A 26,065-nucleotide genomic window follows, 5' to 3' on the forward strand; every position below is an offset into this window, starting at 1 on the left:
AAGAAGAGGCATTTGTATTTATTAGTTTATCAAACATGTACAAGATAGCAGGTATAAATAAAAACATGGATATGAATGAAAGAAATGACTACAAATAAATGGGGGCCAGAGGGAGTGGGGGCGGTAGGCACGCTCATGCGCTTATGCACACCCCCTTTATGGACCTTTTAGGAATGGGGTGAGGTCCACGGTAGACAATGTAAGGTTGAAGCTGTGAGGGTTTGAGGCTGTAACAACAGAGTTGGGTAAAGCATTCCAGGCATTGACCACTCTGTTGCTGAAGTCATATTTTCTGCAATCAAGTTTGGAGCAGTTTACCTTGAGTTTGTACCAATTGTTTGCCCTTGTATTATTGAGGTTGAAGCTGAAGTAGTCATTGACAGGTAGGACCATTGTAACGGATAATTTTGTGTACTGTGCTTAGATCGGACCGCAGGTGGCGCAGTTCCAGATTGTCCAAGCCTAAAATTTCAAGTCTGGTGGCATAGAGAATTCTATTGTGAGTAGAAGAGTGAAGTACCTCTGGACCTGCTCAATCGTATTAATGTCCAATATGCCAAGAAAGAGAGAATGCCCCCCCCAAAAAAAATTAGGGCAGAGGTAGCTCATCCTCCGTACCTCTTGTTCTTTGTAGCACCCCACAGTGGATGAAGAATTCTGGGGAACCCCAAAGAGTGGGACAGTTTGTTGGATCCAAAGTATCTATTGTGGGTTTTGTTTTTTTCCCAATAGATCATTTTCATCGTTATCTTTTGCTCTTTTTGGAATCTACAAAGTAAATTCCTGTACCAAATGGTTAAGTCATTAATGATCTTTATTTTATAATTTAATCTCCAACCGTTCTTATAGACTGAATGCCTTTATTAGTAGCAAGTATAATTGGTGTCAGGTTCAGAAACAAAGACCACCCCTCTGCTTCCAAAACAAAAGCCAATCTGTTTCTCATAACCCCCACCCACCCCCCCAAAAAATTCACAAGCTCCTGATCCTGGCAACACACAAAAAAAGTAAGCAAATCCAGAAAATACATTTGGGTATTACTTAGTAAATCATCAGGCTAAATATATGATATTATCTTGTAATTGAATGTCCTTCTTGCAGTTTCTCTGCTGATCCATAGGGAGCATCTGCTCATCTCTACTTCATAACTTGTTAGTGGTTACATATTTTTGCATGCAAATCATGACTGAGATTTCAAGGCTGCAGTCCTGTGGCTTGTCAGACTTAATACAGAGAATTTGTTTGTAAGAAACCCAACAATCAGCAATTCATAGAGCTGTGAGCAAGTTAATGATGAGGTTGTCATTATTTCTTCCCAGTTTCATGTTTTACATATTATATTTACTTATCTGCAGCATATGTAATAATGTCCTTATTATCATAATTCAGTATAATTCAGTATAGAACTGTGATGGGGAACCTATGATACATGTGCCTAAAGTGGCACGCGAAGCCATGTCACCCAGCACATACGGCCTGGCCTATTGTCTTTCGGGTTTCTGGAGTGCATGCGCGTGTGATGATTACCTGTCCTTCGCGTGCATGGCAGTGCCAAAAAACGGTATGCGCATGCGCACCAGCCAGCTGATTGTTGTGTGCGCATGCGTACCAGAACTCGGAAGTTTGGCTTTTCCGGAGCACAATCCCTTTGCGTGCACGGCAGTGCCGAAAACCAGCCTGCACATGCACACCGGCCAGCTGATCGTTGGGCACATAGAACCTGGAAGTTCAATTTCTCCAGAGCATGATCCCTTCATGCACGTGGCAGTGCAGAAAACCGGCCTGCACATGCGTGCTGGCCAGATGATCATCGGGCGCACTAGAACTCGGAAGTTCGGCTTTTCCGGAGCATGAGCCTAATGAGTGTGCGCATGTGCACGCAACGTTTTTGCACGACCTTTTAGGCACTCAGTGCCTAAAAGTTACAAGGTTACAAGATGGTAATAGTGCTTCAAGATCTGGATTGTTAAACTGGCCATGAATCTCAGCTCAAGGTAGAAAAAGGCAATGATGAACCATGGCCCAAATTGTTGACTGCAGGGATTGGTCCAGGCAGTTGCCAAAAGTCGAGACTGACTCAAAAGCACCAAAAATATGGCTTTCAGTTAATGCAGTGTCCTTGCTAAATTTCAGAGAAATGTATCTATACCAGGGGTGTCAAACTCGCATTGTCACGGCGGCATCACATGACGTAGCATGACTTTTTTCCCTTTTGCTAAACTGGGTGTGTGGGCGTAGCCAGCATGTGACGCATCTGCCCGTGGGCCGCTAATTTGAGAGCCCTGATCTATACCATTTTCATTCACACTTGCAAAGTTGCCACATATGGGGTCAGTCAGTTGGTTATTGTCAATATGCCTTAAATAAGAATTGTGAAACTCATGGCGTTTGCAAGCAAGTAAATGGCTTGCCACACTGAACAAGGCCCATTTATGAACAGAGCTACAGATTTTACACAACAGGCTAGCATTTTGTATTACAAATAGTTGATTGAGTGAACAATATGATTAATAGGACCCAGTACTGTAAAGAATTCATTGCCGAAGTTCTGCTTTCACTGGGAAATTCCCCATGCATAGTTCAGGGTATCAACAGTTGCATCATATCAATCGTTGAACAATAGTATGATCTGTTTCACTGCACTGACTTAATTATGACGCTTGTAATTTCTTGGGGTCTGTAGCAAATATTTGGCAAACTGGACAATTAAAGAGACAGATCCATTTTTTTCTGTTCCCCTATGTAGACTCCCCTACTTATATTCTCTTACGATATAGCTGCTGCTTCCTTGTAAGTTAATTTTGGTTTTTAGTAGATGGCAACATTCATTTTAACATGTTGAACAATTCAGACATGTGGATGCCTTGACTTATGACTAAACGTCTGGTCCCAATTGTAGTTATAAGTCAAGGACTACTTGTATCAGTGAAAATTCCTTCCTCACAATAATCAAAGAACTTATTATCTGCTGCCAGATTCTTCTGATTGAAATACTAATATTAATAGTCCATCTAAGTTGTCTACACTATTGACTGATTAGGAGGGATATTCTGGATTTTGAAACATGAATCTTTCCCACCTCTGTTATGAGACACACAGCCTGAGTTGGTCTGTATTACAAAATGTCTATTGTTTACTCTTTATCTTTCCTTTGCATTGACCTGATCTTTGAATGACCTATAGAAATTTTGGGCAAAAGATGCTCAGATCATATAAGTGCTATTTTAGATTTATAGATTTAACAGTAGACACAGAAACACTCCTGATCTTGACCCACAGCAATGATAGCAAATATGACACCAAATTTCTGCAGATAGCTAGGTAATCACAATTATCTATGGGAATAGATAACCTTAGTTTATTCAATCCAAGTTGAGATCCCATGACAGCAGCTCTTAATAAAGTAGGAAATCTATGGGAATAGATAACCTTAGTTTATTCAATCCAAGTTGAGATCCCATGACAGCAGCTCTTAATAAAGTAGGAAATCTATGGGAATAGATAACCTTAGTTTATTCAATCCAAGTTGAGATCCCATGAGAGCAGCTCTTAATAAAGTAGGAGAGAGTGAACACATGGAGGTCTGTGAGGGACTGATGTGATTTGAGCAATTCAGTGCGAGTATCTATCAAGAATACTTCCAATTAATATAATCAGTCAGTACTGTCAACTTTCCAAGTAGTACTTCTGTTAAATTCTCCACAGTGCTTATTATGTAATAGTAAACATTTGGAATTCTTTGCAAACAAAGGTCCAATTGTTTCTTTGGATTTTTTATATTAAGCTGAAATTTCTGAAATTTCGATAACCATATCAACAATTGTGCATTCTGTATTTATGCAGATGTGGTGTTATTGAATATCCGTGATGGCGAACCTATGGCATACAAACCTATGCCATAGGTGCCACGCGGAGCCATATTGGTGGGCACGTGAGCTCAGCTCCGGCCAGCTTTTGGGCCCACTGGAAGTCGGGAAACAGGCCATTTCCGGCCTCCAGAGGGCCTCCAAGGGGGTGGAGAAGGCCCGTTTTTTGCTCTCCCCAGGTTCCAGAGCCTTACTAGGAGCCTGGGGAAGTCGAAAATGGCCTTCCCCACCCCCCCAGAGGCCCTCTGGAAGCCAAAAACGGGCTGGTTCCTGATTTTTGGTTCTACTGGAAGTCGGCAAATGGGCTGTTTCCGGCCTCTGGAGGGCCTACGAGGGGGGTGGGGAAGGCCGTTTTTGACCTCCCCAGGCTCCTAGAAAGGCTCTGGAGTCTGGGGAGAGCAAAAAACGGGCCCACTGGGCCATTGCATACCAAAAACGGCTGTGTGTGTATCATAGAATTACGGGTGTGGGTGCGCGTGACCCCCACACACACACATACACACTTCCCCCACTTTTGGCACGCAATGGCAAAAAGGTTAGCCATCACTGCCGTATATAGCCTTGAATTCCCCCTTCCAAAGTTATGTTTGTAAACTTAGCTTAAACTTCAGCAGCTATGTATGTTGCTTGGCTTTTGTATATTTTAACATACAGCTGGAATGCATATGAAATTGTTGACTCCACCTGAAAACAACTGGGAGGTAAAATGAGAAAACTTCCTGCCAGAGATAAACATTAACAACGTGAGCTGTTAGCTCTTGAACCAACTTGTTCCATCTTGCAGAGCGTGTGAGTGACATGTGGAAGCATAAAAGTGCTCATCTTATGCTTCCTGCCAACTCATACTGGAATTTATTTCCAGTTGTCCCTGGATATTTCTGGCAAAGGATAATCTCAGTCAGTTAAAAATGGAACAGTAGGGATTTTTCACTAGCTGTTTGTCCCCGCCCCCCTTTTCTTCCCAAAAGGTTGCTGAGGGTACTGGGGGAAAATGTAATGATCAACATTACTTTGAGCCAGACCTGTCTGTCTGGATGTCGGCTGTGGTGCCAACTGAGTCATCAAAGTTTTCCAAATCTGACCTAATGGTTTTCTTCTGTTTGTAAAACTAACCTGCTTAACTGCTTTATGTTCTTCCTTTTATTTATTTAAACTCTCTGTTTATCCAATTATCCATATAAAATAATGCCAAATTCTGGTGGTATAAAGAAGGCATATATGCAGGTGACAAGTAATACATTTAATTAATTTCCTATCTTTAAAAAAAAAACTTAAAATCAGAGTGTTTTTCTTTTCTTAAATACTTCTGGGTGTTTTTGCTGATTGTGAAGACTACCATAAAGCTCACAGATCGGTATGATCCCCGCAGGCATTATGTTCCAAAAGGCATTCATGGCATCTCAGAATTTCAGTTCTTTTTTTAATGCAAATGTCAGAAAAATCATTTGAAATTGACATAAGACTTTGTAGGGGATCAACGCATCTTCTGTGATCTGATGATTTCCCCGAATCATTAAACCGTAGAGAGGGTACGCTGGAGACTATAGGCCGTGACCTCCTCAATCACATCATTGATCTTCAGACCACCAATTGGCATTGAACCAAAAATCATGGTTTACAAACCAGAATCAAAAAAATCACATTATCCTTTATTCCAGTGCACGAACACAGCCACGCATGATGGCTAGGTTCACACTACTGCTCGTTTGTATAGCTGCTTCAGCTGGATGCGGAAAATAGATAGAATTCTTTATTGGTCAAGCGTGATTGGACACACAAGGAATTTGTCTTTGGTGCATATGCTCTCAGTGTACATAAAAAGAAGGAAAAATACATTCATCAAGAATCATAAGATACAACATTGATAGTCATAGGTTATTAATAAGCAATCAAATCATACTAGGAAACAAAACAATATAAATTGTAAAGATACAAGCAACATGGTTATAGTCATAAGTGGAAGGCGATAGGTAATAGGAAGATTGAGAAGAATAATAGTAATACAGTCTTAGTAAATAGTTTGACAGTGTTGAGGGAATTATTTGTTTAGCAGAGTCGGGGAAAAGCTGTTCTTGTGTCTAGTTGTTCTGGTGTGCAGTGCTCTATAGTTCATTTTGAGGGTAGAAGTTGAAACAGTTTATGTCCAGCATGTGAGAGGTCTGTAAATATTTTCATAGCCCCTTTTTGACTGGTACAGTATACAGGTCCTTAATGGAAGGCAGGTTGGTAGCAATTTTTTTTTCTGCAGTTCTAATGATCCTCTGAAGTCTGTGTTTGTCGTGTTGGGTTGCAGAACCAAACAAGACAGTTATAGAGGTGCAGATGACAGACTCAATAATTCCTCTGTAGAACTGAATCAGCAGCTCCTTGGGCAGTTTGTTTAGAACTCATAGGCAGTTATGATGCTAGATATCGTCTTTATAAGGCATATTTAGTATTATTCCATGGTCCTAACATACCCAAACATTAATAAATCATCCGGCATGACTTGCACCATGGAAAGAGATGTTTTATCATTATGGATTCTCACATACCTAGTATGCATGTTGAATAATTTCAGACTAGGAGTGGTATTCAGAATAATATCTTGCCCTTTTTTTGCTGATAATTACAGATAACATGTGCAGATTGGCTTAGCACTCATTGCCATCATCCCATGCAATTTTAATTTATCCAGCGTGCATGTAAATGCTCCTAATTTGGGAGTATCAGATCTTTGGGTCCACCAGATCCAAAGAGGGCTACCATCTTTGCTGACATATGGGGGAACCAATTGTGAAAGTCTTGTAACAGCTTCATCATATGATTGGCTATGGAAGACTCCAGCTATGAAGAAGAAGACATTTCAGAGCATGCCAGGGTCCACAAGTGGCACCTAGTGGCAACTCTTTAAAGCAGCTGCATCCTTTCTCAATATCATGCGTCTGTCATGCACAACTAAAGTGGAATCCTGGGGGGAAAAACACATTTGGTTTAAGGCAGGGGTGTCAAAATCAAGGCCCGGGGGCCAGCTCTGTCCCACAGGGTACGTAGATCTGGCCTGTCGGGCCACCCTGGAAACAGCAAAGGACCAACACGCGGTGCTTCTGCCAACAAAAATGGTGCTTGGGAGGGCCATGTGAGGCGCTTGCGAGCTCTGTTTTCACTGGGTTGCAGGAGGCCGTGGCAGCTGAAAACAGAGTTAAAGAGTTTGTTTTTGCTGGCAGAGCACTTGGGCCACCACAGGCGCCCTCGACATGTGTAACATCGAGCTGGGAACGCCCACCCCTGGCCCCCGGAGGTTAAATACAACCCTGATGCGGCCCTCAATGAAATCGAGTTTGATACCCCTGGTTTAAGGAGTTACAAACTTATCAGCAATTATATGTTCTGATGGAATCTTTTGTCTTTGAATCTAAAGTCTGTTCATTATAGAAACAATGATTGAAGTGGTGTGAAGGACCCGTTTTGCATTTAAACTCTGAGTCTTCACTGCAATTGAGAGATCAGTTTTAATCTCTCATATTTAAGCCACCATTTCTAAATTCTGGGAGAAAATGGAACATATATTTTTTTATCATAAGCATTTATTTAACTTTCCAATCCTTTATTTTATAAGTGTCTTTATTTTCCAGGAAGGAAAGAAGAAGTTTGACAAAGAGAGTGAAAAGTATTATTCCATCCTAGAGAAGCACTTAAATTTATCAGCTAAGAAAAAGGAGTCACACCTGCAAGATGTAAGTTTTTGCAACTGGGATTTTGTATTTTCAAATTTAAAAGGAGCAAAGCAAAAGATATGAAACATGCTTGTTTTATGCAGAGCAGAAATGAAAGTATTTTATTATGTAAATAAATATATGAGGTCAAAGTGATGTTGTTCTCAAAGGAGAGTGTTTGTCTGTTTTAATAATTTAAATATGAGCCCAACTGTGTTTCTTTTATGACCCAAGATATTTAAGCTCTGGATTTAATATGTTTTTCCTTCATGTTGTCTGACAAGCTATTGAAGAAAGATTAATGAATTTAAAAGAAGTAATATACAACGATTATTTGTCAGACAAAAGTTAGGCCACCTCATGTCACTTAATTTAGGGTTGAAAGACAGGGATGCACAAAGACATGTTTAGATTTGAAAAATATTTTGAAACAGAATAGAATAGCAGAGTTGGAAGGGACCTTCTCAAACAATTTTTGTTTCAAACAAAACTTAACATCAGATTTAAGTATTTGAAACAAAACTACTATTCATTGTGGAATATTGATGTCATTTTTAGTAATTATTCAGATTAGTAGCGGTGCTTGGTCTAGTATCTGTCTCCATTATTTTTTTTCAGCTGTTACAACAGGAGAGTATAACAGCAAGTAGAAAAATCACCAGATTATTCCTATTTCCTGTTATTCATTGTCAGACTTTCAAGTTTCATAGCCCACTGAGGATTCTAGAATGTTGCCCACAGACGCACCCACTCATTCCAAAAAGTGGGGGTGGGAGAGTGTTGGGTAGGATATGACTGTCATAAGTCTTTAACTTTTTTATTATTTTTGTTGTGCTTTGCAATTTTTTTTAACGATCTATTCCTCAAGAACATTATCATCCTCCACTCCTTATAAACACCCTTCAGTCTGGTTCCTCGGGAATACATTTCCATCATCTATAGCAGGGGTCTCCAACCTTAGCAACTTTAAGACTTGTGGACTTCAACTCAAAGCTCAAAGCCAGCTCAAAGCAAAGCTGGCTGAGGGACTCTAGGAGTTGAAGTCCACAAGTCTTAAAGTTGCTAAGATTGGAGACCCCTGATCCACAGGGTGAAACTCAACATTTATTCTAGTATGATCTATTCTAGTATGATGTCATCCAGTTGCTTTGCAAATACGCTTCACCCTCCCTGATCACTGGCTGTTCTGAGAAACTGGAAATCCAACATACAGGTAGTCCTTGAATTACAACAGTTCGTTTACTGACTGTTCAAAGTTACCAAGGCACTGAAAAAAAGTGACTTACCACCATTGCAGCATCCCCACGGCTAGGCAATCAAAATTCAGACACTCTGCAATTGACTCATATTTATGATGGTTGCAGTGTTCCGGGGTCATGTGATCACCTTTTGCAACCTTCTGACAAGCAAAGGCAATGGGGAAGCCAGATTCTCTTAACAACCGGGTTACTAACTTAACAACCATGGTGATTCACTTAAGAAATGCAGCAAGAAAGGTCATAAAAGGAAGAAAAACTCAGTTAACAATTATCTCGCTTAACAACAGAAATTTTGGGCTCAATTGTGGTCATAAGTCAAGGACTATCTCTACCTAGTAAGTAGACTGGTTTATACCAGCAGTCACCAACTGGTGGTCCGTGGACCACTGGTGGTCCGTGAGAAAATGTTGGTGGTCCTCAGAAAAATTATTTGCATTTTTTATATTGCACTAAATACTACTTGTCTTTTTAAAAAATGCATATTAGTGGTCTGCAGGATTTAAAATTATGAATTTAGTGGTCCCTTAGGTCCGAAAGGTTGGTGACCCCTGGTTTATACCATGCTTTTCGGTGCATCGAACATCAAAATTGTCCTTCATATTTGCCAGATGTTCTCTAAGGCTGCTAAAGGGTTTTTTTTTGTGTATGTGTGTGTGTGTGTGAGATTAAAGGAACTTTATCTCAATAGGCAGTTACCCAAAGACAAAGGAAGTTAATTGCATATAAGTCCTCCGGATGTTTATTGAATGATCTTACTAGTACTAGTAAATACTATTGATTCAATGGGATTTGTAAAAGTACCTGTCTTTGGCTTTGGACCAGTAAAAATTCCCTATGTATTATTACTTACTTCTTTGAAAACTTTGCTTTATAAATCTTGACTGCAATAAATGGTTTATAGACTGACATTTTTTAAAAAAGTAATTTTTATTAAACATGTTTTAAAAAACAAAAAAGAATCTTTAACCATTTTTTCTTTCCAACAATTTTGCATTGGTAAAACATTTCTTATCCATTTTTCTCCCTTATTTCAATGTATCCTTTATACATATAATTCTAATATTAATTTATTTACATATATACATATAAATAAGTGTACACAATTTCATTTCTACAATCTGCATTTTTTGTTTCCTCTTATTTGTTATTACTTTTCTACTCCTATATCTTCCTTATTTGATCTTTCCTTGCCTTTTATCTCTCTTCTCTAACCATTCATATCATTTATCCCACACTATATAATATTCTGTTTCCTCTTTTTCTTGTATTTCCTTTGTAAGTTTGTCCATTTCTACACATTCCAAAACTTTTCTAATCAAATTATCTTCGGTTGGTATATTATTGTTTTTCCAATTCTGTACGTACATTATTCTTGTTGCTGTGATAATATGAATAATTAAATATTGTATTTTTATAAGACCCTGAAGAGATAACCAAACAACATGTAGAGATGAAGCCAAAAATATTTTTATTAGATTTTTAGACTGTAATTTTATCTATATTTTATCGGTTATCCATATTTCACTGGCTAAATTTTAGATGTGGTTGTAGAATTCATGTACATTCATGAGGGATCATATATTTCTGTTTAATTTCTTTCTTTATAATCCTTTCCATTATACTTCTGAATCTAAGTTCTAATAATGATTCCTGATTGATCATTATTTACATTTGATAGATAGATAGATAGATAGATAGATAGATAGATAGATAGATAGATAGATAGATAGATAACACATGATTACAAAATGATCCTTTACTCACTTTTAACACAGTCTAGAGTTCTATAGTGCTTTTTCTTGTTCTTTTCCATAAGAGGAATGTATTTTGTCTAACTATTAATTTGAGTTTGATCTAACTGACTCCACTCTTTAACATAATCATTTATGTTCTGGATCGGAGAAAATACTAAGTAAAACTAAGATGCATCAGAAGCAACCTCTCCCCTCCCAAAACTAAGAACTATTTCTTGCTCTCATGGTTTTTTTAAGAATAGTTCTCAGACCAAATAATTCATCATGTCTGAAACCAAGAGTGAGTTTTCTGTAGCAACTCTGTGATTAGATCATTGAATTTCCTTCCATGGAAATATGAATCTCAGATGATTGTATACTTTGCAGTGCATAGATTTTCATGCTATTCCTGTAGATTTTTTTTTTATTTGAAAAAAAAAAAGAAACAATTTGCTTCTCCTAATCCAGTAGAATACCTAAACATGAGAATTTATTGTGTGCTTACTTTTTATAGGATATATTGAGTCAATATGGAGCTTCTGTTTCAGAAGACTTTCCTGATGCAATTATAACAATACTAATAGGATAAATTGTATTTTTTTACAATCATTTTATGTTTCAATTTTAGGCAGATACCCAGATTGACAGAGAACATCAAAATTTTTATGACGCATCATTAGAATACGTCTTCAAAATCCAAGAAGTGCAAGAGAGAAAGAAGTTTGAATTTGTTGAGCCTGTAAGTTTTAATAATGCTATTTGATATAACAAAAATATCTCTAAATCATGGGTGTCAAACTCACATTGTCACGGCGACGTCACATGACGTATCAGGATTTTCCCCCCCTTCATTAAACCAGGCGTGGCCAGTGTGTGACCCATCTGCCCTGCAGGCCAGGAGTTTGACATGGCCCTGCTCTAAATAGAGACCAAGATAGAAATAATTCATAGGATTGACTGATTGATATGCTACTTTTCCATAACATCCATTCAAACATCCTATCTTCAAAATATTTTCATATTTATTTATCTTATAGTAAACCTCTGTTTATTAATTCTGGAATCTCTGTGAACAGTACCGATGAGATTGGATTGGTCTCTCCTGCCAGCAAGATTGGCTTCCATAGGAAGAGGAGTGATTTTCTATATAGAAGCGGTCTCCATGTAGAAAATCACTCTTCTTCCTACATGGAAACCAGGGGTGAAATCCAGCAGAAATTTTGAGTAGTTCGGAAAACTGGCAAATACCACCTCTGGCTGGTCCCAGAGTGGGGTGGGAATGGAGATTTTGCAATATCTTTCCCCCAGGAGTGGGGAGGGAATGGGGATTTTGCAGTATCCTTCCCCTGGAGTAGGGTGGGAATGAAGATTTTGCCGTATCCTTTCCCTGCCATGCCCACCAAGGCACACCCACAGAACCAGTAGTAAAAAAAATTGAATTCCACCACTGATGGAAAACGCTTCTGGACTTTGTACTTGATGTGGAAAAAAATGAAACTTTGATTTTGGGTTTTACCAATTAGATAGATTTGTTGTTATAGAAATGGCTAGTATATATTATTATGGAAAAGTAAAAAGTTGAGGTTCAATGTTGATGCTTTATTCAACTGCAACAGAGAGAATCGGAAGTCAATGCTTTTTTTTTCTTTTCTTCCTCCCTTCCTCCCTTTTCTTTACCCTTTTCCTCCCCACTGTATCTTATTATTTGTATTTTTGTATTTTATTTTATAATTTAATTTTTTTAAAAAAATTAAAAAGGAAGAGGAGTGATTTCCCTCCACCAGGCCCTTCCCTCCCCCCCCACCCCACATATACCTTCAAAAATCTGAAATGGAAAATCAAGAGAGGAGTAGACTCTCCTGTTGTATAAGGATCACTTTGAGTAAGTGGAAATCTTGTCACATTAGTTTGTATTGTGCTCCTTTTTTTTTTATTCTTAGCATTCTTTCTTTCATTATACAGAGTTCCTTGGCAGAAAAATGACAGGCATCATTACAAATTTGGTTCGTTTTGTTTTAATATCAAGCCATGTTTAATGCCATGCACAGTGCAAGTTTATTTTAAATTTAAATTTAATTGAAATTTAAACTGTCTAATCACAACATTTTGTGTTTCCCCCCCCCCCCAAATTATAGTTCAGGGGTGTCAAACTCAAGACCCATGGGCTGTATCCGGCCCATGGAGTGCTTAGATCTGGCCTACAAGGCCACTCTGGAAACAGTGAAGGACCAGCCTGTAGTGCCTCTGCCAATGAAAAAGGAGCTCGGGAGGGCCTCATGTGGCAGAGCGCTCGGGCCTCCACAGGCACCCCTAACATGAGTAACATCAAGCTGGCCACACCCACCCTGGCCACGCCCGTCCGGCCCCCTGAGGTCAAACATAACCCTGATGTGGCCCTCAATGAAATCGAGTTTGACACCCCTGCTATAGTTCAACAAACTGAACTATGCTCCTTTTCCATAATATTCAACTTCCAACTCTGTTATTTTATATTTGTAAATGTGGATTGTAACATCTCAATTGAGCCAAAGTTGACTAGCGGTCAAGCTACCTAAATACTGGTTACCTTAGCAACAGCGGCAAGAAAGGTCATACAATAGGACATGTCTCAGTTAGCAATGGAAATGTTGGGCTCAATTTTGTTGTCGTAAGTCAAGGACTACCTGTATAAGCAAACCCCAGATGAAACATCTGAGAACAAACCACCAAGCTTAGAGAGCATCCGGACTCCACAAATTGAATTCTGATCTTCCTCTTCTTGATTCTTTTCAGAGCAGTCTCGGTGTAGCAAAATACATAAACTGAAACCATAAAATTTATGGCGTCAATGGCTGCATTGATGATAGCCCAGGTTCACAGGATATGGGTTTGATGAGCACAATAAGGGCAGCAATTACCAGTCTTCCTTACAAGAAACAAAAACAAGAAGCTATCTGCAAACATTAATTGCACAACAGCTAGTGATACAATTTCACCCTATAACCACTTTCAAGAGATCTCTTAACTATAGATGAGGATGTGTACTTAACCACTTTAGCTGATGTCTGACGATAAGTCTCTTTATAAACAGTTCTGTTTTATTAAGTAGAGCCACAAAAGATTACGAGCCATCTCGCCTATAACTATGCATCCCCTGATCGTTGCAATCGTATAAAATTGCGCTTTTGAAAAACCTTGGATTTGAGTTAATAAGTAATTAATGTGGTAATTAATCTATAGTGGCTCATTTGGAACTTGGTACTGCAACTGTGCAGTGATGAACATGCTTAATGTTTTGTTGGGGATAATTATATGCAGCTCCACAAACATTAACCTTTCTCTGAATCCCTAAATTAACCAGTTCAATAAATCAAAGTTTAACACAGCTGGAGCCATGAGTGCGCTAAGCAGCTTTAAGGCTCCGGCCAACAAAACATAGTATCTGAAAACCTCAAATAGTTGTGTATTTATTTTTATGTAGTGTTGTTGATCCTGGGATTGTTTGGTCATCTCATTCTCACAGGAAGACGATTTTGGTAGGAATTTGACCTCTACCCTTCAGTTCATCAGCCAAGCACTTATTATCTTCCTAGTTCCTTTAAATAAAAAAAAAACAGGGAAGAGAGAGAAAGAGAAAAAGTAACTGCTACCACAAAATAAATTTGAACAATCAAGTTTTAAACCAATGCGGTTAGTAATCTGGTAAGAGAGGAGAGGCAAGTGACTTTTGATACCCATTACTTTGTCAATAAAAAGTGGAATAGTTATCAAGAGTTACTTGGTATTGATCTGTGCATATGTTTTTTAGAAGGGGTAGTCTTAACAATTCAGTTTGCCTGTGAAGAAGAAATTTATTTGAGATGGTTTTGCTGAAGCTTGGGTGGCTCTTAAAGTTGTGGCTGTTTGTCCAGCAGCTTTTTCCAGTCTGGACATTCTTCAGATGTTTGGACTTTAACTCTCATTCCTTAGCCAACATGACTATTACTGTGGAATTGAAGCATCTGAGGAGTTGAAAATCCATAAATTTGAAGACTAAAAAGGGGAAACCCAATTATGTAATAGGTTGGGAACAAACAGCTCTTTTACGAGCTATGGTCTTCAACTTTCCAGAATTCCACAGCTGGCTCAGGAATTCCAGGAGTTGAAGTCTACAGGCCGTAAAGGAACCATACTTGCCCACCCCTGTAATCGGTGTTCTGGTATGGGAAGCTGATATCTTCTTTTTTTCCCTGAAAGCTGCCCTGCTCTGTTCTTAGGTCTCAGGGAAGCATTCCTACTATTCCTAGGACCTAAACTTCCTCCTTTAAAATGTGAAGTTGGTAGAAAATATTGTTTAAATGCTCTACAAGTTGTTTGTAGATGTGGGAGCCAGCCTGGCCTTTATAGCAACTAGGGTTGTCTGCAGAGGTGAGATTCACATAATTTACCTACCAGTTCGCCCACCACCGAAAATGTGAGTGTGCAGACGCGCACCTGGCCATCCGCGTATGCACTTTGTTCATGTGCGTGCCTTCCTCACATGCGCCCATCCTCAAAAATGTGCCTAAATAGACAGCATAGAGCCGGGGCGGGCCCACCGTGATTTCCGCTATCGGTTCAATAGAACCAGTCCAAACCGCTGAATACCATCTCTAGTTGTCTATCCAAGAATGCTACTTGATCCACCAAGAAGACTTCAAACAATGTAAAGAACATGCTGACCTGCAACTGTGTTTTTGAGTTGATGTTGCCATAAAAAATTGCTCAGACATTCGTTTCACTGAACATAGGCACTTTCTCCACAGTTTCTTGAACTAACTAATAGCAATAAGACAGATTACAAAATGCCAAGTTTTGATTCTCTGCGTTGGGACAGACGGTAGGGTGTAGCATAATGACTCTTTGAAGAAGCCTGATTACAGGGAGATAATATGTTCTTTTTCATTTCTGTGCACCTCATAAATGGCTGAGTTATTTACAGATGCAAGGGCAGGTAGTATCAGAATAAGTGAAGAATGAACTGGCTTGTGGAAATCAGTTTATACTCCAGCCTAGATAGCAATTTATAGTGCTTTGTGAAGGCTGAAGGATAGGATCATGGAGCTGATCTTCAGATAACTAGCAGTAGCATCTCTCTGAGGAAAATGGCAGCTGTCCCAACAATGCAGGTGGAGTGAAAGTAGATCCTTTTAGGCAGGGGTGAGCTGCTGGGGGTTTGCAGGGGTTTGGGAGAACCTCTAGCTAAGATTCTGTGCCATTCAGAAAACCCCCAAATCCCCCTCTTGGCTGACTCCGCCACTCCCGAGAGTCTCCACGCAGCCCGTTTTGGATAAGTGCAGGGTGCGAATGGAGGCTCGGGGAGGGTGAAAAATGGGCCTAGTTCGGGAAGGCCGGAAATAGGCCTCCAGAGCCTGGGGAGGCTGTTTTTGCCCTCCCGGAGACTCAGAGAAAGTCTCCATAGCCCAAGTAGGGCAAAAATGCACACACACACACACACACCCCGCTGTGGTGCAGGAGGCTGACTAGGCCACGCCCACCATGGCCATGCCTACCCAACAACCAGGCAGAGAACCCCTTGCTAAAATTTTTGAAGCCCATCCCTGCTTTTAGGTTATAGAAGCCATAAAATGTCCTAAGCCAAACCTAGGGTGACAATTAAACTAGCTAGCTGTATGTTGATCTAATACAGAGGTATTCTACATTTGATGGAGAATAATAGATTATCACTGGAGGTTTTCAAGAAAAGATTGAACAACCATTTTTCTGGAACAGTATAAGGTCTCCTGCTCAAGAAGGGAGTTGACTGGAAGACTTCCAAGGTCCCTTCCAACCCCGTTAATTCTATGTTCTATATTCTAATGGTATGTGCTTGAAATTTAAAGAAGTCAACAGATATCAGGAGAAGAAAAGAGGTCAAATGAATTCCCGGCTACAGTAGTTCATAATCACAACCTTTGTCAGAAATAATACAAAAGCCAGATTTATCCTTGTGAAAAATAAGGTCTAGCTGGTTCACCTTGAGGGCAGCCAGCTTGCTGACTCTGCCAGCAGACGCAACCATCAGCTTTTTAGGGGGGAAAAAATCATCTGAAATCACAATAGACAAAGGACATAAATGTTTCGGGCTCAGAGACATTAGAAAAATGAATCTTACCTGTTCATGGAAAATGATAGCGAGAATTTTTTATTTGAAAAAGATGAAGTTAGTTCCTTAGGATAGAGAGATGTCAGGAATGAGAAACTGTCTCTGGAGATTTATGTGGATCCGGTAAATGTTGGTAGGATGAACAAGGTAAACATTTTTACTTGGATGTACTGTACAAGATCACCATGTGGGTGGCTTCCTGGCCATCACTAGTACAGTTGAACATCTGGTGTTCTGCTGAAGATGAAGAGACCCTCCACACTCTGAGGCAGTTGTCCTAGATACCTAAGTGATTTACCACAAGATCACATCTGAAGAAGGTCAGATTCTGAGGAATTTTGTAATTAAGTCTGCAACAGATGAAAGGAAACTTAGTGAAAGAAATAATTAATGTGATCATCATTCCCTCTCTGACACCTTTTCCTACCGCCTACTTGAGCAGACATAGAGGGAAAAGAGGACCTGTTCACCCTTAGTTCCAACATCATCCTTCTGTATGCAGGAACTTCACTCTGTAACATCTGGCCATGGAAATCCTTTGTAGATGAATAACCCACAAGATGAGTAATGAGATAAATCTGCAAATGCTCCAGTCCTAGATATCAAGTACTAAGTGTACTAGAATTTGTGGATTTTTTTAGAGTTACAAGTTCTAAGTTATTTCTATAGAGATTGTCTCTGACCTATGCCGAATTTGTTTAATCTGAAGATTGTTGCTGCCTTCAAGATTAACATCTTGAAGACTAACATCTCTAGGATGGATAGATAGAAATTTCCAGACATGGAAATGTCCGGTCCTCCACATCAAGATACGTGACCGGAATTTAAGAGAGGAAAAACTGGGTTCCTCAGCACAGGTTTTCCTTGAGTTTAGCCCAAAAAGGAGCATTGAATCTAACTGGGAAGAAGCAGTTATGTGGAGGATATTGGTGGAGAATACTTGAAAAAAATCAAAACTGATTGGTTCACATATATAGCTAGGTTCATTCAACCATGCACCCAAGCAAACATTGGCTGCCAAGGGTGATTACAGTTACCTGCTTGCTCTGTTTGGCAAAGTTAAAGAGGTGATGTTGAATTGAAGAGCTGATATGTAAAAAGGTAGGAATTTTCAAGTTAATGCAGAGGCCTAAATCATTTAAAAGAATAATTAGAATAACAGAGTTAGAAGGGACCTTGGAGGTCTTCTAGTCCAACCCCCTACTTAGGCAGGAAACCATACACTACTTCAAACAATGGTTATCCAATTTCTTCTTAAAAACTGCCAGTGTTGGAGCATTTACACCTTCTGAAGGCAAGTTGTTCCACTGAGTAATTGTTCTAACTGTTAGGAAATGTCTCATTAGTTCTGAGTTGCTTCTCTCCTTGTTTAGTTTCCATCCATTGCTTCTTGTCCTGCCCTCAGGTGCTTTGGCGAATAGCTTGACTCTTTCTTCTTTGTGGCAGCCCCTGAGATATTGGAACATTGCTATCATGTCAACCCTAGTCCTTCTTTTCATCAGACTAGACATACCCAGTTCCAGCAACCATTCTTTGTATGTTTTAGCCTCCAGTCCCCTAATCTTCTTTATTGCTTTTCTCTGCACTCTTTCTAGAGTCTCAACATCTTTTTTCCAGTGTGGTGACCAAAACTGGATGCAGTATTGCAAGTGTGGTCTTACCAAGGCATTGTAAAGTGGTATTAACAGTTCACGTGATCTTGATTCTATCCCTCTGTTTATGCAGCCTAGAACTGTGTTGACTTTTTTGATAGCTGCAGCACATTGCTGACTCCTATTAAAGTGATTGTCCACTAGGACTTCAAGATCCCTCTCACAGTTACTACTATTGAGCAAGGTACCACATATACTGTACCTGTGCATTTTGTGCTCAAGTAGGTAACAGCTTGGGCCCTTATTGTGTCAACAAGAAGCCATTCATTCATCAAAAGAAAGCTGTGGATGCTACAGTGTTATAGATATTCTGCAGCAGGCACCTTTTACTTTTGCAGCAACACAAGATACTGTAAAATTTGCTAAAGCAGAGTTAACATTTTTAGGATGGGTAGATAGAAATTTCCAGACATGGAAATTTCCATCTCAGATCCATGGTTGCATCCAAAACACATCCGCTTAGAGGTATCCTCTTCCCCAATTTTTAAATATACAGTTGATGAGATGCTCGATGATAATATTGTGCTATATTTCCCAACATCCTTGAGGCCTTAGTTTCAAAAGACAGGCAATACTTTTGGGTAATATTTCCACAGAAAATGCTTGCTTATTTTCTAATTGATTGACTGATTGGCTCTCTTATCCACCACAACTGAGAAATTCTTAGAGGGCTGCAGTCATAATAATAAAATTTCCATACTACAATTACAATTCCGTAACTACAAATGCAACCGTTACTAAGAAGTTTTCACAATTAAGTTAACATGAAAAATCCTGAAACTCCAAAATAGATAGCAACATGTGTACATCAAATGCACTTCTAAACAGTTCTGTTTCTGATAATTTCCTGCAGCCTAAAAAGGAGGAAATAAAAGGAAATAATGGCACACATTCATTTAGGCCTGGTAAACTATCTAAGTCCATCGAGAGCAGGGATGTCAAATTTGATTTCATTGAGGGCTACATTAGGGTTCTGTTTGATCTTTGGTGGGGGGTGGCCAGGGTGGGCATGGCCAGCTCGATGTCAGTCATGTTGGGTGCTTGTGGCAGCCTGAGTGGTTTGCCAGTGCAAACAGGCTCCCAAGTTCTGTTTTTGGCTGTAACGGCCTCCTGCAGTCCTCTGTCAGCAAAAATGGATCTCGGGAGGGCTATGTGCGGCCCTCGTGGGCTCCATTTTCAGCTGCAACGGCCTGCTGCAGCTCTCTGTCAGCCAAAATGGAGCTCAGGAGGGCTACCCGCAGCCCTCACAGGCTCTGTTTTCAACTGTGACGGCCTCCTGCAGTCCTCTGCCAGTGAAAAGGGAACTCTGTCAGCAAAAATGGAGCTCGGGAGAGCTATGCACGGCCCTCGCAGGCTCCATTTTCAGCTGCGGTGGCCTGCTGCAGCTCTCTGTCAGCAAAAATGGAGCTCGGAAGGGCTACGTGCGGCCCTTGCAGGCTCCGTTTTCAGCTGCGACAGCCTCCTGCAGCCCTCTGTCAGCAAAAATGGAGCTTGGGACAGCTACGTGCGACCCTTGCATGCTCTGTTTTCAACTGCAACGGCCTCCTGCAGTCCTCTGCCAGTGAAAAGGGAACTCAGGAGGGCCATACACAGCCCTCCTGAGCTCCGTTTTCACTGGCAGAGGCACCGCGGGCCAATCCTTCATTGTTTCTGTAATGTATTACTGTAAGTTTTGGCGGGACTTTTAGGCGGGAAATATCTCGTTTCTGATTGGATGCAGCCTCAGGCTGAAGTGTATATAAGGAGAGGTTTTTCTCCAGAGTTTTGCTGGGTCACACTATATTAAAGAGCTGTTGTCACTAACCTGGTCTCCTGCCTCGTCAATACCCAAACCTAACATTGGCGACGAGGATGGGATATTGAGGCAGAGCACCAGAACAGAGCTGAACTCACTACGAGAATCAAACCCAGCAAGGTGACGGCGAATGCAGCGATGACCGGCTACACGCCACCCACTCCGTTTGACCCTGCCCAGGAGACATGGGGAATATATATGACCCGTTTGAAAGTTTCCTGGAGGCAACGAGCTACAGGAGTCTCCGACAACCGCAAACGGGCTTACTTCATAAGCCACTGTGGGTCAGCAGTCATCGCCGTCGCAGAAGCCCTAGCGGAGCCAACACCGCTACACTCCGTGTCGTGGCAGACCCTTCAGACCCTCCTGAAGAATCACTACGCACCAGCCCGTCCAAATCGTTCGACGGTGCGAGTTTGGGGGCGCAGGCAACAAGAAGGCGAGTCTATCAGCGACTACATGGCAGCCCTGAGACAAGCCTCCAAGCATTGCAGTACCGCGATCTGGACGAAGAGCTGCTGGAACAACTTATACGGGGTCAGAGACATCCGTTTGAGGAGACGGTTGCTAGCCAAGAGCAACCTGACATTGGCAAACGCTCTGGACGAAGCCAGAGCCCATGAGATGTCCAACCATGCAGCAGACACCTTACAAAGCGACTCACGCCGATGGCGGGCGCAAAGCGAGCACAGTCCACCACGAAGAAACCTATCGTGAGTCAACCAGCGAAGAGGAGGAAGAAGTCCACTACACCGGAAAATCGACAAGGAAGACCGGAGGAATGCGGAAGTTGCGGGCGACATCAGCGCCAAAGATGTAAGTTCAGGGCGCCATTTGCGGCGGTGTGAAAGGAAGGGGCACCTGGCTCAAGTCTGCCGAGCACCCCAACCTTCCCGCCGAAAATTCAAATCGGCCAATCAGAGCGGCTCTGAGTCAGAGATGCAAACCCCACATTCCCGCCGAAATTTCAAACCAGCCAATCAGAGCGCGAGATCGGCGAGGCGACCGCGATTGGCCAGGAAAGAAAGAGCGAAGTCAATCCGAATGACTGTTACCATAGACCACGCAGCTACCCGCATCGAAGAAAAGATCTTCACAAACCCGACAATTGAAGGCGTACCGTGCCGACTGGAAGTAGACACAGGATCAGCTATCACAATCATGTCCTGGGACACTTTTGTGAAAGCCTTGCCGCACATCGCAAAGCGCAAGCTACAGAAACAACGGCTCCGGGTGCAGGATTACCAGGGCAACCGCATCCCTGTTCGAGGCACAACGACCCTCGAGGTCAAGTACGGGACATACGAAAAGACCCTGCCCATCACGTTAGCCGAGGGAACCTTGCCAAGCTTGCTGGGGCTAGACTGGTTCAGGCGTTGGGAATGGGGTGACTGGCGTCCACGGGCGGATGCAACCTGCAAAACGCCCTACTGGAGGAATTCGCAGGCGTATTCGAGGACCGTTTAGGCAAGTACAAGGGACCCCTATCTCCTTCAATTTAGACCCCCAAATAGCTCCCATTAGGTTAAAGGCAAGGAGGGTTCCTTTTGCACTCAAACCTAAAATCGACAAAGAGTTAGATAAATTAGTCAGCCAGGGGATACTAGTGCCAGTTGACCATGCCAAATGGGAGACGCCAATCGTCACCCTATAAAACCAGACGGGTCCATAAGAATTTGCGCTGATTACAAGGCTACCTTGAACAAAGCATTGCAAAAGCGCCTACCCAGTTCCAGTAGTGCAACACTTATTGCACTCACTAGGCACGGACAAGTTTTCGCCAAATTAGACTTGGCACAAGCGTACCAACAGCTACCCGTAGATGCTAGCACAGCTGAGGCCCAGACCATTGTAACGCACCGGGTGCCTTTAAGTGCACCCGGTTACAGTTCGGGTGAGTGTGGCCCCGGGCTATTCCAAAATTTGATGGGCGGCTCCTACAAGGGTTACCGGAGTCGTACCCTATTTCGATGATGTGTTGGTATCAGGGAAGATTTAAGAGAACTGGGGAAGCGATTAAGGAAAGTTTTGGCCATTTTAGGTCGGCAGGATTAAAAGTCAAAGCAAGCAAGTGTCAGATAGGGGTCGAATCTGTTGAATTTTGGGCTATAGAATAGACAAAAAGGATTCACCCACTGAGAGCAAAGTCAAGGCGATAAAGAGAGCCCCAGCACCCAAAAACAAGACAGAACTCCAGGCTTTCCTGGGTCTGGTAAACTTTACGCCGTGTTTTTAAAAGACAAGGCAACCGTTGCTGAACCGCTGCATAAATTGCTTGGAAAAACACTGCTTGGTCGTGGGGAAGTCAGAGAATAGGGCATTTGAGGCAGTAAAAGTTTGCTATCAAGCGATAGCCTGTTAATACAATACAACAACAGACTGCCGTTAGTATTGGTTTGTGATCGTCCCCTATGGAGTAGGAGCGGTACTTAGCCACAGACTCCCAAACGGCACTGAAGCCCCTATAGCGTTCTATTCACGAGCGATGTCCCGGCTGAGAGGAATTACAGCCAGCTAGATAGGGAGGCTCTCGCAATAGTGTCAGGGTGAAAAATTTCACGAATCGTTTTTGGGCGAGATTTCGAAATTGTCACTGATCACAGACCGCTATTGGGGTTACTGGCTGGCGACCGCCCAACGCCAGTAGCACTCTCACCTAGACTGACCAGATGGACTATTTTTTTGACCGCATACTCCTACAAGCTGCAGCATCGGCCTGGAAAGGAGCTGGGGCATGCGGACGCATTGAGCAGATGCCCATTGCCAGGGGAAATCGAGGACCCCACCCCGGGCACACCCGTTCTACTAATTGACTCTTTGGACTCGGGGCCAGTCACATCGCAGGAAGTGGCTCGGGCCTCCTACCGGGACGTTGTTTTAAGCACTGTAATCAGTTGGGTTGAAAGGGGATGGCCATGCCGGGCGACGTTTCAAGGAATTTGTAAAGAAAAAAGGGGAATTGTCTGTGCAAGGGGGGTGCCTGCTCTGGGGGGATAGGGTGGTAGTTCCAGAGAAGCTGAGAAAAAAAGTTCTGGAACTCCTGCATGAGGGTCACCCAGGAATTGTGAGGATGAAGGGTTTGGCTAGGAGCTATGTCTGGTGGCCCCTAATGGACAGGAAATCAGTGACAGGGTTGGCGATGCCAAGTATGTCAGGAATCCAGACCACTACCACCTACGGCCCCAGTTTTGGAGTGGGAGAAACCCCAAGGCCCTTGGTCCCGCATACACATTGATTTTGCCGGCCCCTTCCACGGCCAAACATTTCTAATTGTGGTGGATGCATTCTCCAAATGGCTGGAGATCATCCTAATGAAATCCACAACCGCTGGAGCTGTCATCTCAGCACTAAAACACCTTTTCGCCACGCACGGGCTACGGACACCCTCGTGTCCGATAACGCCCACAGTTCACCGCAGCATTATTTGAAGGGTACCTGGCTGAAGAGGGCATCCGACATGCCCTCTCAGCGCCGTTCCACCCTCGTCGAGCGGCCTTGCTGAACGCTTTGTCCGGTGCGAAGAAGCGCTATCACGAAGCGGCCCGGCGATTGGCAGGCACAAATCGACGCATTCCTAACCGTCCAACACAGGACCCCTGTGTGGCCACCGCCGCAGCCCAGCCGAGCTATTAATGGGCGGAAGCTACGGTGCCCGCTAGACCGGCTACACCGAACTACGTACAGGACGGGTTCAAAACAAAACCAGATAGAATCCGAGAGTTAAACATAGGAGACTCGGTGTGGGCACATAATTACAGCGACGGCCCTAACTGGAAGAGGGGATAGTCATAGACAAAGCGGGCCCCAAATCTTATCTAGTGGAACTAGACGATGGCAGAATCTGGGCGCCACATAGATCAATTAAGAAACAGATTGAGCGATAAGGCAGAATTAGGCGAGAACAGCCCTGACTATGATTTAATTAACCCCACAGCTGACTGGCGCCAAGAACAAACAGAAAGCGTAAGCAAAGAACCAAACAGAGACTTATCTGAGTCAGGCGAGGTCCAGCGACACCCTCCGGTCCCTCTAGAGGACAGCAGGTCCGAGCCGGCGAATAATCCAGGGCCGGATGGCCGGGAGGAGGAGCTCAGAGGAACGAAAAGTCCCTCCGGCAAGCTCGACTCAACTCCAGAAAGTGAACTGCGCAGGTCCGGGAGAGTCAGGAGACGCCCCACGTACCTGCAGGACTACGTAGAGAAGTAATATGCAAATATTGGCAAAGTGCCTTCTGGGAGGGAAGGAGTGTAATGTATTACTGTAAGTTTTGGCGGGAGTTTTAGGCGGGAAATATCTCGTTTCTGATTGGATGCAGCCTCAGGCTGAAGTGTATATAAGGAGAGGTTTTTCTCCAGAGTTTTGCTGGGTCACACTATATTAAAGAGCTGTTGTCACTAACCTGGTCTCCTGCCTCGTCAATACCCAAACCTAACAGTTTCCAGGGCAGCCCCATGGGCCAGATCTAACCGCCCTGCGGACTGAATCCAGCCCATGGGCTTTGAGTTTGACACCCCTGATCTGGAGTATTGTTTCCTACCCAAGGTGCAATTTTTTTCAATCTTCTCTGTCAATATGCTGCTGGGATGATTCTCCTGCTGCTGCTCCTTCCATCGGGATCAAGTATGGCACATGGTTCAAAGTAGGGTGGTCTGCATTTTCAAACCTTGCCATCTTTTATTTATGTTTTTCCTCACCCACTTCATTTTAACACTGGATCTTAGAAGAAAAAAGACGAAGGATCTACTATGGTAGTTCCTTCAGTATGGCGGCCATAAGAATTGATTTTTTTATAACTCCACAAGATTCAGTGGTGAAGCCAAGATCATAATACGTAACACCCATGGAGTTGTTTTTTTATTGATACTCAGGGACCCACAAATTTTAAGTTCTTGTTCCCAAAATGTTGCCCAGCTGTAAAATAAAAATGTCTATAAGAAGTCTGTTTTATAAAGGCTTGGCAAGTGGTACATAAGTCAGCACTACTTCTCTCAAATGCTACAGGTTCTTTCTTACTGGAAGAGTAAATTTTTGCCACATTTTGTGCATATTTTTTTTAAAGAAAGTCCTAAAAATACAAATAAAAATTGATTTTTATAACTCCACAAGATTCAGTGGTGAAGCCAAGATCATAATACGTAACACCCATGGAGTTGTTTTTTTATTGATACTCAGGGACCCACAAATTTTAAGTTCTTGTTCCCAAAATGTTGCCCAGCTGTAAAATAAAAATGTCTATAAGAAGTCTGTTTTATAAAGGCTTGGCAAGTGGTACATAAGTCAGCACTACTTCTCTCAAATGCTACAGGTTCTTTCTTACTGGAAGAGTAAATTTTTGCCACATTTTGTGCATATTTTTTTTAAAGAAAGTCCTAAAAATACAAATAAAAAATTGAAGAAGTCATTGAAGGCAGAGAAAATGTCAGAAGAGTGTGGATGAAACGTGAGTTTCTTTCTTTCTCTCTCCTTCCTTCCTTTGCAAAAAAAAAATGATGGTGCTTACTTTTAAGGACCTAAATTTCTTAGAAGCTAACTTAAAGTCACATGGAGAAGGCCTGTGATGACTTATCAGACATTGACTCAAGTCTTCTACAGTTATCTCAAGGTTTTGAATCTGTTCCTATAAGATCTCTGAGATGACACTATCTAGTTCAGGGGTCTCCAACCTTAGTAACTTTAAGACTTGTGGACTTCAACAAGTTAAAATTCACAAGTCTTAAAATTGCCAAGGTTGGAGACCCGTGATCTAGTTGATCTTGTTTAGACTTGAAATCTAAGTATTTTCTTTCCTGGTTAAGATCTTCAAAAAATACATGGGTTGTAAACTAATCTGGGAGTTTGAAAGAATATTCCAGAAGAGGCAAATAACAAGCTATTTATGTGTTGTTGCCAAGAAAACTAAATAGGTATCTGTGAATTCAACTTAAAAGACTTTATTTCTTTACTTCAAGTAGTAGCATACTTT

At 41.9% G+C, this 26,065-nt stretch overlaps 1 protein-coding gene across 1 annotated transcript in view; it reads left to right on the forward strand.

The window, feature by feature from the left end:
• The window catches only part of ARHGAP42 (Rho GTPase activating protein 42), a 199,297-nt gene that overhangs the window by 99,120 nt on the left and 74,112 nt on the right, over window positions 1–26,065 (forward strand). The window contains exons 4-5 of the mRNA XM_058185229.1: window positions 7,481–7,582; window positions 11,182–11,292. Coding sequence (XP_058041212.1) covers window positions 7,481–7,582; window positions 11,182–11,292 — 213 coding nt within the window. The remainder of the gene's footprint in view (window positions 1–7,480; window positions 7,583–11,181; window positions 11,293–26,065) is intronic.

This window comes from Ahaetulla prasina, chromosome 5, assembly GCF_028640845.1.
Source record: "Ahaetulla prasina isolate Xishuangbanna chromosome 5, ASM2864084v1, whole genome shotgun sequence".
Lineage (NCBI taxonomy): Eukaryota > Metazoa > Chordata > Lepidosauria > Squamata > Colubridae > Ahaetulla > Ahaetulla prasina.